The sequence below is a fragment of the Pelobates fuscus genome, chromosome 3, assembly GCF_036172605.1.
Source record: "Pelobates fuscus isolate aPelFus1 chromosome 3, aPelFus1.pri, whole genome shotgun sequence".
NCBI lineage: Eukaryota > Metazoa > Chordata > Amphibia > Anura > Pelobatidae > Pelobates > Pelobates fuscus.
The window spans coordinates 422952558-422967250 of NC_086319.1; the positions used below are offsets into that span (position 1 = coordinate 422952558).

Here is a 14693-nt window from a genome sequence, read left to right on the forward strand (position 1 = left end):
TGGTTGTATAGTGATATATGAATGATGCATGAGGGTGTTTTGAGTTAAATAGAGCTAACACATGTTCTTTTAGCAGAGTTTTGAACTTCAATCACTTCTTTGATCTACATGAACTGTAGTTGAATATGTGTGTCCGGTTGCCATAGAGATCAATGGCCGCTGGAACGCAAATGTACCCACGACGTCACTTCCGGTTTCGGCGATGACGGCTGCTTCAGGTTTTTCTGCCGAAAAAGGGCGCCAACTTTATGGAGAAGCCAGAAACAGCTGATGAAAGAAGGTTCATTCTCCAATCCAAATTGAAGAGGATCCACACCCCACTGAATCCACCAATGGACTTAGGGATTTGCCCCATTTAAGGACACAGGGAAGGGTTGTTTTTTTTTAGGATATGTTTGTTTGTAATATGTATTGATACATTTCAATTGTTTTTATTGCGGTCCCTGAGGAAGTTCATCTAGAACGAAACGCATAGGACTTTTTTCTTTCTCTTCATATCCTATGCTGACTGGTGACTGCTAACTTTTTTATTGAATAAATTAAAAAATAAAAATTTACCCTGACCTGTGGAAGTCCTGTGGTGGAATAATTATCTGGAGGTGATCAGAGAGATCTGTTGGCCCCCCCACTGCATCGGGGGAGGCACCTTGAGAATGCTTACACTTATCTACATCTAGTGAGTGCAAATATTGCTTCGCATAACGAGATTGTGTTGTTACAATATCACACTATGTTTTATTTTTTGTCTTTTCTGTAGATTTACACAGCCATATCCCGAATTGTTTGTTGTGGTTTTCTGTATATGATATAGGTCGCTTCTGGGTAACGACCTAGGGAGGCTGTTATTTGCGATTTAAAGCTAAGTATTACTTATTGTAAAATATTTTATTATTTATGTTCTTCACCGTTTGGTGATACACTTATTGTTCATCCAATGATAATACTGGCTAGATACCTCTGATTCAGGCATATTTTGGACAGCATGCCCCTCGGATCCAGAGCTCTCCAGGTTGTTTTGAGGATACTGTTTGTGACAAACTCCCCTTTTTACAGGAGTTTGCCACAAGCTCCTGGAGGAGCCAGCTTGCCAGCTACCTGCCCACAGACTATGGACCTGATGAAATATAATGTTAAAGTCTCTGTTCGCGCCTTTTTGGACTTAAATGGCCACACTTCGAACTTTCGAAGTGGCACTTCGAATTACCGAACAACTGCATGAACCAGAGACCACCCTGGAGCTTGTTAACACCTATTAACAACTTGTAACGTTTCTCACCGCAATTCCTATGGACAACCATGAGATGGCGGCCATCTTGTTACATGAACACAGGCAGTGGTGTTTAGGCATGAATCTCATGGAACTAAAATCGGATACAGAAACTCCAGAACACAGATGGACTTCCATCATCGCCTGCGTTCGATTCTATTCAACTTAGAAGGGCACTGTTCGGTGAGATCATTCGTCTGGATGAGGGGAACAAGACTATTTACTCTGTTCTATAGTTTGTTCGTTTTCAAACTACCGAACTAGACCGACCGCAGGCCCTGATTCTCTGGAACTGTTTTGGGCATGGGACCATGCCTGCGGTCGGTCAAATAAATGACTTCCATAGAATTCCTGAATCCTTGAACTGATCTGGGCGATTTGTGGATATGTTGGTCACCCAGATCAGGGCTATCAGAGGATGTAACATTTGTGGGAATATAATGTGTTTTGGGGGTACTTTTGAGACTTTATAGAAAAGTATGTTTTTTCTGTGCTTGGAGATAATTGGATTAGACTTAGTACAGTTACTAATCCAATTATCTCCCAGGCAGAGGGGAGGGATTGTGTGCTGTGTGTGGGAGTGTCGTGCCTTGTACCCTTATTGTTATTGGTCTGTGATGTTGCAAATCAGTCCACCATAAGGTCCATGTGGGCATACCCCTTGCATGAAGATTGTCATATAAGGCCAAGTGTGGCACCATCAAAATCTATTCCAGCTTACACTCCAAAACTATGTGTCGTCCTGTTATTGGAGGGGAAGAAGATTTACTCCTGTCTCTGCTGTTCCAGCTTGCAGGAGATTCAACATGGAAAGTCCTTGTAAGGACTAGAGCTCCCAGGACTGAGTGTCGTCCAACGCCTGGGGGTGTCTAGAGCGAATTCCCCATTTGGCTCCATAAAGGAGCGGTTCCAGGGCCCCAGTTAAGCCACGGTGACTGTGGGCAGAAGTTCTTGCGGTTTGTCCCCTGTTCCAACTAGGAAGCGGTCCTTGGCGGCGGTACCCAGCCAGGGGTACAGGGAGCTCAGTTACACTGTTGAAAAGTGTACTGGTGTCTGGCAGTCAGTTAAATTATCCAGTTGCTGAGTTATGTTTGAGACACCAAGGCAGGATTGTATTGTGTGTGCTTATGACACCCCTGCTCCAGAGAAAAGGAATACTTGGCAGAGATACTTAGTATAGGAGCTCCTTCACAGAGTTGGTCATGTTTATTGACAGTTAATGGCCCTTAATAAGCCATTTAACAATCAGAGCGATTGCATTACTGATGAGTTAAATTTTTTGGAAATTTAGTTCCATTTGCCAGAAGCATAATATAACGTATATATAACTCAACACGCAGAGTGAAAATTCACCCGAAGAAATAGAGACAGATAAAAAGGTCCATAAACCGGTCCTTAGAATGGCCGGATAGATAGAATAAAATACAGGAACGTTAGAACAAGCCAAGGTCAAGGGAAGTCAGAAATACACAAATACGAGAAACAAAAACGAGACAGGGGAGCCACAAATACATAAATACAAGAGGCAAAGATGAGTCCGGGGAGCCAGAAAACAGAGTAGTCGAGAGCAAACAAGGTCAATACCAAAATATACATTAAGAAACAAAAACAAAAGAACACGCTTTTGGGACACTAGGAACTGCAACAGGGCACTGTTCCTTGGGAAAAATTAGGTTTTATACATTTAGGGGTGTGGCCTGAATAGACCTGTAGCAGAATGGAGACCTCCAAATACTTGTATATATGTACAGATATTGTATTCGCTGGTTTCATCCTTTTCCGTTCGGGAGATGTCATATGAACAGAATTCTTTCGTCTACCTCATTAGAACGTTGACACTGACCCCTTAAGTGCGAAACCGCAAGGGAAGTAAGTAATGAAAGCTTCCCCTGAGTGGCCACAATTTTGTGTAACTGAACAAGTGACAGACAAAGAGTGGAGGCCATCTTGTCTCCCGAATGTGGGCAGCGGTACTTGGTCGTCGAGTGCCTGGAACTCCTTTCTATTTCCAGACCACCTAGACGAACAAAATTCGGGAGATATGAACTACCGAACAGGGGGAGCATTCGTATCCTGAAATTAGAAGTTCCTTTGCAGGGTGTTCGCACTGGAACCTCATGAACGGAGACCGGCCAGGGCACCTATTTCCCTGAAACTGTTTTGGGCTACAGCCTCGTGCCTGGTTGGTCAAAACTTTACTTCGATGGCATTTCCGTTTCACCGTACCGATCTGAGTGATTTTTGGATATGTTATACACTCAGATCGGGGCTATCGGACTTTTTGAGGGGTTCCTATGTACAGTGGGGGTACTTTTGGGGTACAGTATAGTTTGTTGGATTTTCTGTACCCGAGAGATAATTAAATTAGAGGATTTTTCTCACCCAATTATCTCTCAGGCACAGAGGATCTTGGGATTGAAACCCTTGTATTCTTGTGTTTAAAACCCCTTGTATGGGACTGGGCACAAAAGCAGTGTGTGTGACAATAAACTTCAGTTGTACTCCCAGAACTGTGTGTTGTCCAGTTGCTGGGGAGGAGGTGGGAGATTCCTTTGGTGTTTTCTTGTTCCTGATTGCACTTTTGGGGATCCAGCGGAGAAGAGTCCCTGCTAAGACTAGGGCTCGGCTACAAGCCCCGCCCCCAAAAGGTGAGCGTATGTTGAGCTCTAGTGTTAAGAGCTTTAATGACGTCATGACGCCTACTCGCATGCGCCGCGTCATAACAAGGGGCGGGTTCACAGCAGCCGATGTCTAGGAGGCTGTCTAAGACAGCAAGAAGCGTGGGAGCGGCGGTCTGCCGGATCAGAAGCCATGGTACACAAGCACCAACACATAGCTCCTGATAAAATAGGCTCATAGAATTTGACACCCAAAGTTAATAGCACTAGCAACAAATGAGAAAATAGTTTGAAGGAAAAAAAAAGCCTATGGGGGTCAATAAGATCCCACAGTAGAATAAGGTAGGTTTTAACCTCTTGTATGCCCCCACCCACCATGTCTACTAAATAACGAGCAGACAGTGACTGCTCACTTTAATAAAAATCTTGTGTGTGGGCAGCTATTGTTGCCTAGTCTGCACCTGGCACAGCCGTGGACATCAGGTGGGGGCTGTAAATTAAATCATTTTACCTTTCCAGCTTAAAGAAGCAAGAGGTTTTGCCTTGACGTTGCAGATGAGATTACACTTTTTAAAAATTTTTTTATAATTCTTTATTTGTGTTGCGTCATAAGGTAATAGACATGCCGATTATGCCACAATAGCATGGTACAGCTTTTTAGAGTGGACAAAATTGTGATGTGAGTGTTCAGCACAAATGTTTGTTAAGAAACATGAGTAATCCAATATATATCAGTAGGTGAGTGCGCCTAGTGAGTGTCACATATTCATCTGCACATAAAAATGTGGTTAATGGCATTTACTGTCTTGACAGGAAAAGTTGTGCCGAGCAGCAATCAATCCACAGGAGGGTTTGTGCTGAGCAGTAATTATGCAAATAGGAACCTGGTAATTGCCTTTGGGGTCAAATGCCGGTTACAGCCAATCGGATCCACAGGAGGGGTATTTTTATTATTATTATTATTATTATATTATTTATAGAGCGCCGTGAAATTCCGCAGCGCTTTACAATGGGTGGACGAACAGACATGTAGTTGTAACCAGACAAGTTGGACACACAGGAACAGAGGGGTTGAGGGCCCTGCTCAATGAGCTTACATGCTAGAGGGAGTGGGGTAAAATGACACAAAAGGTAAGGATAGTATTAGACTAGTGACAGTTGCAGAAGAGGAATCAGTTGGGAGCTATTAAGAGTTTAATTGATACGCTTTTATGAAGAAGTGGGTTTTTAATGATTTTTTGACTGGGTGAGCATCTAACGGAGGAGGGAAGCGAGTTCCACAGGAACGGTGCAGCCCTGGAGAAATCTTGAAGGCAAGCATCAGAGGTGGGAGTACGGACAGAAGATAGACGTAAGTCTTCAGATCGTAAGGGCCGAGACGGGACATACTTGTGTATAAGGGAGGATAGATAGGTGGGAGCAGCATTATGTAGAGATTTGAAAGCAAGAACCAGAATTTTAAATTGAGCTCTATATTTTATAGGAAGCCAATGTAGGGACTGACAGAAGGGTGAGGCATGGGAGGTGCGGGCGGACAGGAAGATGAGCCTCGCCGCCGCATTCATTATGGACTGTACCGGCGCAAGTTGGGAGCACGTAAGACCACTGAGAAGCGGATTACAGTAGTCAAGGCGAGAAAGTACAGTGGAATGGACCAACACCTTAGTCGCATCTGGCGTTAAGTAGGGGCGGATGCGCGCAATGTTTTTGAGATGGAAATTACAGGATTTGGCGATAGAGTGAACATGAGGCTTGAAGGAGAGGTCGGAGTCAAAGAGAACACCTAGGCAACGAGCCTGCGTGGTGGAGCTGATGGTAGCAGGCTTGCTCACTGAAGGAATGGGCTTGCTTGGGGAATCAGGCTGTTGAATAAAGAGATGTGAGGGTCAGAGAGCTTGCAATAAACGTAAGGGAGGGGGAAATGTATCTAGGTACAGAGATGGCTTTCAAATAAAAACAAACATATCAATAAGAAAAGGGAGGGGTCAGAGGTCAGTCACAAATAAGAGGGGAAAAAATAGAGGAATGCATATAGGTGAATAAAACCTGCGCTCCTCTTGCTCTGTGCCCTGTCGTGGTTTCATGCTTATGGTTATCCAAGAGTGCGTTCCTGATCTTGATTTTCTGGTATTTGACTTTGGCTTCGTTAGGACTTCCCTGATATCTCAAATCCTTGACTTTTGGCTTTCCCTCATCTTTGTGTCTGATTCTGTGTCCCTGACCTCGGCTAGTATTTTGGCTATTTTTGGAGACGTTAAGTCCGGCCATGTATGTACATAGCGGGGAATGGTGACTACCCCACTTATCCCCCCAATAACGACAGACAAATTCAATGCATATTGGATGAAACAGGCCACAGCATTTATTAAACTTACAACTGTAGGACTCATCCGAACTTTATTCTTTTCCTTTAAATATAAATAAACACATAAATATATACATATACACATACCATAATTAACATATAAATTACACTTATTGCCCTACAGCCTCCAACTTAAATAACCGTCCTTGCCAACGAACTTAACCAGGTGCCTATGCACCAAAAACTTTACCCACTGGTGTCTCGCCTCCCCCCTCGTCCAAACCAAAAATTCCCATCATCTTAAATGCTCTACCACCAGCCGGCTCTTTGCTCGGTGGGCACGTCCAATTCGGTAACTTAAAAGTTTACCTTACAGAGCAGGGGAGGTTGAAACCCACCATGTCCATCTCCTGACATTCCATCTGCTCCCCAACCCTGTTGGCAAGGACACGCTCCCCGCTAGCTGTGACGGAACAAAAACTGAAAATTAGGGTGGGAGGGAGGGAAGGTGTTTGCTGGCCAGAATCCCAACAGGCACTGAGGTAAGATGATCCCTGCCCTCCCTACATACCCATAACCACTCCCCTAAACACATACAGCCACGCCCCTATACACATACAGCCACTCCCCTATACACATACAGCCAATCACTAGCACCATCCCCACACTCATACATGTGCCCTTGTCCGCTTAGCTGTGCTGACTCCCCAGTGTAGCGTTACTCACCTTTTCCAGGGGCCGTCCGCGGTCCTCTCTTCGAGCCGCGCGCGGTCCTGCTGCTGCACGAGCCGCGCGTGGCTCATCCGACTGCTTTAATAGGAAGGCGGGCAGTGACCTCGAGAAGCGGTCACGTGTCCCGCCTGAATCTAAGAGCGCGCCTCGAATCTCGGGCGCGCTCTTAAAGAGACAGTGGGAGCCTAAATTGCCAAAAGGCTCTCATTGGCCCCTGTCATACCACACTCCCCATACACTTACCTTTTGGGGGTGTGGATATGACAGGAGCCAATCACATTAGTTTGGAAGCTACTTATACTTACCCTTTTCCCTTAGTTCCTTGCCCTATCGTGGTTTCTGCTACAGTTCCCTTTAGCGCTTGTTGTGTTCAGTTGTGTTCCTCCGTATTTGACCTTGGCTTTGTATTCTGACTTCGTTTTCACTTTATCCTTATCTGTTCTGTTTGCCGGCTTGCTGTTTCCTGTGTACCAGACCCCGGCTAGTCCTAGTTTACGCTGTCTCTTTGTGCCCTTGACCTCGGATCGTTCCTGACTCTGTACTTCTCCTATATACGTCGAGTCCAGCCACTCTAAGGACTGGCAGACGTATCTTCCCTCTGTGTTGTCTTCTGTTTAGCTGGATCCTGCGTGTTGGGGTATAATCTCGTTACACCCAGGGCCATTCTAAGCTCCGGTTATACGTTATCCTTAGTCCTAGGTGTGACACAGTACTGCCCGCTGGACCAACTTGTAATCCTGACAGTCGGTCAGTAAGCATGACTGGTACTGATATATTAGATAGTGGAGGTGAGGGCTATCTGTATCTGAGGAGAGACACAATGTTAAGGTCATGGGTTTAGTGTTGATCAATGGTCCTCCATAGGGAGCAAACCGTCAAAGGTCATAAACACTGCAGGGAGTACGTGCAAAGCTGCCTGTCGTGTCGATCAGCATGTGGATTGTTTAGTAGGGGTGTTAGCGTGGTGGGTTCCAACAAGGAACTGTTACAGGGGTGCCTTGCATTTGAGCTGAGCGTGTCCCTAACCAAGGTGGCTGCGGGGCAGGGGGGGTCTCGCCTGTGAGTTGTGACAGGCTGACCTATAATCTCTGTAGCAGTCTGGGTCACCCCCAAGTGGGGTGGCCTTCCGTCAGTGTAAAGCTCAGTGGAAACTCTGTGGAGTAATGTATTGCATTGGCAAACAGTAAAATAATAATAATGTAACACAATTAAAGAGAAACCCTATGAGAAAAAAAACAAAAACACCAGGTCATTGTAGCTGCAAGTCGCTACCATTCTAATATGGATAGGACTTGAACATCTCTGGTGCCAGCTGCTTTCTGGTGCCTAGTTGCCTCTCAGCTCCCACTCTTGGGACGGCGGGTGTGATGGAGGCCGGATCCCAAATACTGCCAGGTGCAGTGGTTTCTGATCCAGTCAGTGGTTCTGTCCCAGTGATGAGGAACGTTGGTGCTTCTGCCAAAAAGCATTAGGCTTTTTTTTTTTTAATTTTGCTTTATCTAATCGACATTATGCATTAAATTAATTAGTCATTTATTCATTTTACAATTCTGCTGATAAACAGCCAGACTCTCAGTGATTCCACATCATCCAGTCCTGTGTGTAAATCTAGATCTAGATTCAAAGCTTAGGAAAAAGCCATAGCATGGCAGTCATAGCTACATATGACACTGAAGCTGTTTGTGGACTACAATTCCCATGATGCTTTGCCAGGCTTTAGTATTTAGATTGCAATTTAACTAGGAATCACTGCAAGTGGAAGTAAGGGGAGCTGAATGGGAGGGATCCTGTCTGCAGGTGAGAGTGGGAGGGGCTCCTGGCTGCAGGTGAGAGTGGGAGGGGCTCCTGGCTGCAGGTGAGAGTAGGCAAGGATAGATCAGATTCAGGAAGTGAAGACAGAGAGTAAATGGAGAAAACAGATTGAATTAGGCAAAGGACCCAGGTAGGATATGTGTCTGAGGCAATAGACGTGTGTGTATAACTGTGAGTGTTTTGTATATTAGTGTGACTGTATATCTGTGAGTGTGTGTATATTAATGTGACTTTATGTGAGTGTGTGTATGTATATTGGTGTGACTGTATAACTGTGAGTTAATGTGACTGTATGTGTGTATATTAGTGTCACTGTATGTGAGTGTGTGTGTATATTGGTGTGACTGTATGTATGTCTGTGTGTATATATTACTGTGACTGTATAACTGTAAGTGTGTGTATATTAATGTGACTGTATAACTGTGTGTGTATATTAATGTGACTGTATGTCTGTGTGTATATTAATGTGACTGTATAACTGTAAGTGTGTGTATATTACTGTGACTGTATAACTGTAAGTGTGTGTATATTACTGTGACTGTATAACTGTAAGTGTGTGTATATTAATGTGACTGTATAACTGTAAGTGTGTGTGTATATTACTGTGACTGTATAACTGTTTATGTACATGTGCCTGTCCATCTATCCAATCCTCCATATCTCTATCTGTCCATCCTTCTATCTGTCCATCTATCCAACCCCCAGCTCCATCTATCTATTGTATTATATTAATTTCTGCATTATGTTATGGTCCGCAGTATGGCTGCCTCTGCTCGGCCACTAACAGATGTGGATTTTTGCTCCGGATCCCGTATAGAAGAGCTAAATAAACTGCTGGAGGAACTGGAGAGGCGGGAGAGCAGCGCAGTAAAAGTGAAAGACGTGTTACAGAGTTGTGTTCAAGCAAAGGATTACATCTTCTCCCTGATTGGTAAGGGACGGCTGGGTCATCATTGTGAACTCACATGGAAGGAGTAGATGGGAAATAAATGGAGGATAGGTGTCTTGGGGTGGAAGATGGGAAATAAATGGAGAATATATGAAGGTAGACTGGATCGGACTAAGGTGAGTGAGATGATGGTAGAGCAGATTGGACTAGGTGGGTGAGATGTGTGTAGAGCAGAATGGACTGGCTAAATGAGACTGGGCTAGAGCAGATTGGACTGGGTGAGGAAGACTGGGGTAGAGCAGATTGGACTGGGTGAGTGAGATGGCGGTAGAGCAGATTGGACTGGGTAAATGAGACTGGGCTAGAGCAGATTGGACTGGGTGAGGTAGACTGGGGTAGAGCGGACTGGGTGAGTGAGATGGCGGTAGAGTGGATTGGACTGGGTGAGTGAGATGGCGGTAGAGTGGATTGGACTGGGTGAGTGAGATGGCGGTAGAGTGGATTGGACTGGGTGAGTGAGATGGCGGTAGAGTGGATTGGACTGGGTGAGTGAGATGGCGGTAGAGTGGATTGGACTGGGTGAGTGAGATGGCGGTAGAGTGGATTGGACTGGGTGAGTGAGATGGCGGTAGCGCGGATTGGACTGGGTGAGTGAGGTGGAGGTAAAAGGGATTGGACTGGGTGAGTGAGATGGAGGTAGATCGGATTGGACTGGGTGAGTGAGATGGCGGTAGAGCGGGTTGGACTGGGTGAGTGAACTGGGGGTAGAGCGGATTGAACTGGGTGAGTGAGACTGGGGTAGAGGGGATTGGACTGGGTGAGTGAAATGGGGGTAGAGCGAAGTGAACTGGGTGACTGAGAGTGGAGGTAGAGCAGATTGGAATGGGTGAGTGAACTGGGCTAGAGCGGGTTGGACTGGGTGAGTGAACTGGGGTAGAGCGGGTTGGACTGGGTGAGTGAGAGTGGAGGTAGAGCAGATTGGACTGGGTGAGTGAACTGGGGTAGAGCGGATTTGACTGGGTGAGTGAGATGGGGTAGAGCGGATTGGACTGGGTGAGTGAGATGGAGGTAGAGCGGGTTGGACTGGGTGAGTGAACTGGGGGTAGAGCGGGTTGGACTGGGTGAGTGAACTGGGGGTAGAGCAGATTGAACTGGGTGAGTGAGACTGGGGTAGAACGGGTTGGACTGGGTGAGTGAGATGGGGTAGAGCGGATTGGACTGGATGAGTAATGTGGAGGTAGAGCAGATTGGATTGGGTGAGTGAGATGGAGGTAGAGCAGATTGGACTGGGTGAGTGAGAGTTTGGTAGAGCGGTTGGACTGGGTGAGTGAGACTGGGTGTCCAATCCGCTCTACCAAACTCTCACTGGGGTAGAATGGATTGGACTGGATGAGTGAGATGGGGGTAGGGTGGATTGGAATGGGTGAGTGAGACTGGGGTAGAACTGATTTGACTTGGTGAGGGAGATGGGGTAGAGCGGCTTGGACTGGGTGAGGGAGATGGGGTAAAGCGGATTAGACTGAGTGAGATGGGGTAGAGCGGATAGGACTGGGTGAGTAATGTGGAGGTAGACTGGATTGGTCTGGGTGAGTGAGATAGGGGTAGAGCAGATGGGACTGGGTGTTTGAATATGATTATACTAGAAAGGATTGAGATCTTGGAAATTATTAAAAAGTTACACCATGCACTACGATCAATTCAGTGATGTAAAGTGGCCATGGTGCCTGGAGTCTGTACGTGCAGTGTTTCGCTTTGAAATTTAATTGGATTGGAAGACTTCATGACATTGGAGTTAACAGAGTTAGAAGATTTGATTACATTGAGATTTGGGGTATTTGAATTAGATTAAAGGGCATGGAAGGGGCTGGATGTAATGATAGTTGGAAGGGATTGTATTGTGAGAAAAGTGAAGGGCTGGAAACATGGAGTGGATGGGATAAAAGGTCGTATTTGATAAGAAGCATGAATGGGGTGTGTAGAGATATTGGGGTCTTGGATGATATGGGGTACAGAGGATTTGATTGGGATCTAGGATGACTGGGAATCTGCATTTTGATGATGTGTTGAGATCATTTTGATCAGTAGCATGGATCTAATTGGTGGAAGAGAAGATTTAAAGCTTTTAGACGGTGAGTTTGCAGGGAGCATGGTCCTCGAACTCCAGCCCCCCAGATGGCGGAACTGCAACTCCCACGATTATTTGAATTACATAGCCAGAGAATCATGGGAGTTGTAGTTCAGCAACATCTGGGGGTCCGGAGTTTGAGGACCCCTGGTTTAGATCCTGAAGATTGATGGTGTGAAGATATAGTTGTTTTGCTGTTTGAGGAACATATTGTATTAAACAGAACCTTGTTTTTTTTGTCTCTCCTTCCTTCTCATGTCTCTCTTTATCTTGATCTCTCCTCAACAAGGCCATATACATCCCCTGCCTTCACCTAACTCCCTCCTGCTACTCTCCGGAGGCTTGTGCTCAGGTTTCCTTGATGTTTCTCCAATTGATCTAGGCTCCCCAACCCCCTTTTTTTCTCCCCCTATTTCGTACACTCTCTTGGTTCCCATTCTTCACCTCCCATCATCTGAACCCCTAATTCAATGCGCTCCCTGTCATTATCAGCTACCTCTTTCCCTGTGGGATCCCTCACACCCACATTTCCAACCCACCACCCCTTATGTTACCCCTCATATGGTTTCTCTTTGGTTTCTCCCATCCCTTCTGTCTGTGGTATCTAGCATCCCAACGTCAATGTCCCCTCTCTCACTGGAAAAGGCAGAATCCTGGGGAAACTGTGCATCCCTCCTGCTGTCCACCCCTGCTGGCCTCCTCATTCGCTTTGACATTGTTCCTGTGGTTAAAGTTCAGGGATGGCCCCCAGGAGCCCAGTACGTGGATGACATTGGAACAGATGATGATGGTACAACAAGGCTTTTTCATCTCCTCCCATGGGGTCCTGAAGGCCAGTGGCGAGTGGGCTTCCCTGGAATTGAATTATTCATGAGAAGATGTCTCCCTGTGGCTCTCTCCAGGGTTCTAAGGGCCTCTATGGCTGTGCTGCGCCATGCTCTCCAGGAAAAAGGTGCTCCAGGTCCATATGTGGTGTGGGTCACACTCCTTCAGGCCTGTGCAAGGCTTCCCCAGGGGTATCTATGTCGAGAACAGAATGCAGCTCTTTGCTTCCTCGGACTCCTAGAAGAACTTACCCACTCTTTCTTGCAAGGTTCTTGTCCCAATCCATTCCTCCCAGGTTGTGATCTCCTAAGGGGTAACCCAATAGGTCCATACCTAGCCCGCCGGGTATCAGGAGTTAGGGCACAGCCAGTTCTTCATCTGCGTGAGGTTGTAAGAAATGCAAAAGAGGCAGTGAAAGGAGGGGAAAAAGACGAGAAGGAGGAGAGGGAGGATAAAGGATCGACTTGCTATCCCAGCTAGATGTGTGATTGTACTGTAACTAGTTGTCAGAATGAACACAACACCATTAATGCTCCTCTTATAGGGAGCTGCTTCATGTGGACCTTTACCACAAAGATCGTCCAATCACTTTTAGAATCAGTCTAGAGGCCTACACTCACTCAACGAATAGGAAATGTTACGTTGGTGTAGGTCCTTCTAGTTAGATTGTTATGTAAGTGGTTAAATGTATATGAAGATCCTCCAATGGTGTACCCATATTGTATATTTTGGGATCTTGTTACATTTGGCACTTTCTCTCCCCCCCCTCCCCCACAGATTGGCTAACCCAGGCCTCAGTCTCACGCTTCTGTCGATCCAGCAGCGAGAATGGTTGGCATTTAAAATCATACGTTGTTTGCACAATTAATGATACAGACTAATTAATCATCGTTTTTTCCACTTTATGTTAATTTCGTAATTCACTGATCAATAAGGTAGCTCATGGTAACGGTTGAGTGCAGTATTCGCTGATCTAAAATTGTAAAATGTTCACCGGGTACAGACGTGGAGCACGCATCATATAGAGATTTTACCCATAAACCCAATATCTAGAACATTGGCCGCGATGGAATGGCGAAATCTGTCGAAGATTCATTTGTATTTGTCTTTTTTTTTTTTTTTAAGATATTTACAGTTAATGGATGGCTAGCTCCCTTTCTACGTAGTCAGAAGTAGTGCTGGTTTAAACCGAAATTCAGCAAAATTTTCCTTTCTTTGGGATCAATTGTTTACATAAAAAAAATGAGCCATGTATGCAGAAAAGGCACCTTGCACGCTGACCCTGCCCTGTTCATGTGCATGGGGTAACTGAAGCAGAGCAGCAGGCTCCTCCCCCAGCGCTTTCTGTATACCATCACACTCAGCATGGCGCAGCCTGTTACTGGCAGCCATTTTCTGCTATTGGTGACCATCTGTCACTTTGAAGAGCTGTGATTGGTGTAGTTAGATTTACTCCTGCTCTTTAATTGGATGCTTTTAGCAGCACCAATCACGTCACATCTCTGAATGAGCAACCAATGTGAGTGCACAGTACGATGATTGACATGGGTTTTCCCCAATAGCGGTCATAAAAGGGGGGAGGTGGTGCATACGAATCTGATACTAAGCGGAAAGCGCTGTGGGAGGAGCCAGCTGCTGGAACATTACCTTTTATTTGAGTAGGATGACAAAGTTCAGCCATTCTTTTATGCTGTCGATCCAAAAGAAGGGAAAACCCCAATTACTCATGATTTATAGTGTTTAATGGGAATAATGCTACCGGCTGGGATAGTGAGAGTTAGAGTCTAATTCCAATGTCATTATTAATAACATTATAGGGAGACTCAAAACATGAACTGTGCGTTATAATTCAATTTTATGTTTGTTTAAACTATTAAAATCTTTTACCACACACGCCAGATCTCAAGTACCCTTTATTAACCCCACACACGCCAGATCTGTAACAAAGTACATTTTATTAACCCCACACACGCCAGATATTTACAAAGTATATTTTATTAACCCTACACATGCCAAATCTGTAACAAAGTACATTTTATTACGCCAGATCTCTAACAAAGTAAATTTTATTAACCCCACACACGCCAGATCTGAAGTACGTTTTATTAACCCCACACATG

The 14693-nt window shown here is 45.4% G+C and overlaps 1 protein-coding gene across 1 annotated transcript; it reads left to right on the forward strand.

Annotated features, from left to right (window-relative positions):
- The first annotated feature begins 8718 nt into the window (after positions 1–8718).
- TMEM102 (transmembrane protein 102) lies at positions 8719–14457 on the forward strand. The gene is made up of 3 exons (XM_063446085.1): positions 8719–8864; positions 9493–9665; positions 12038–14457. The coding sequence occupies exons 2-3, from the start codon at positions 9494–9496 to the stop codon at positions 13051–13053; spliced, it is 1188 nt and encodes a 395-aa protein (XP_063302155.1). The 5' UTR covers positions 8719–8864; position 9493; the 3' UTR covers positions 13054–14457.
- The last annotated feature ends 236 nt before the right edge of the window (positions 14458–14693 follow it).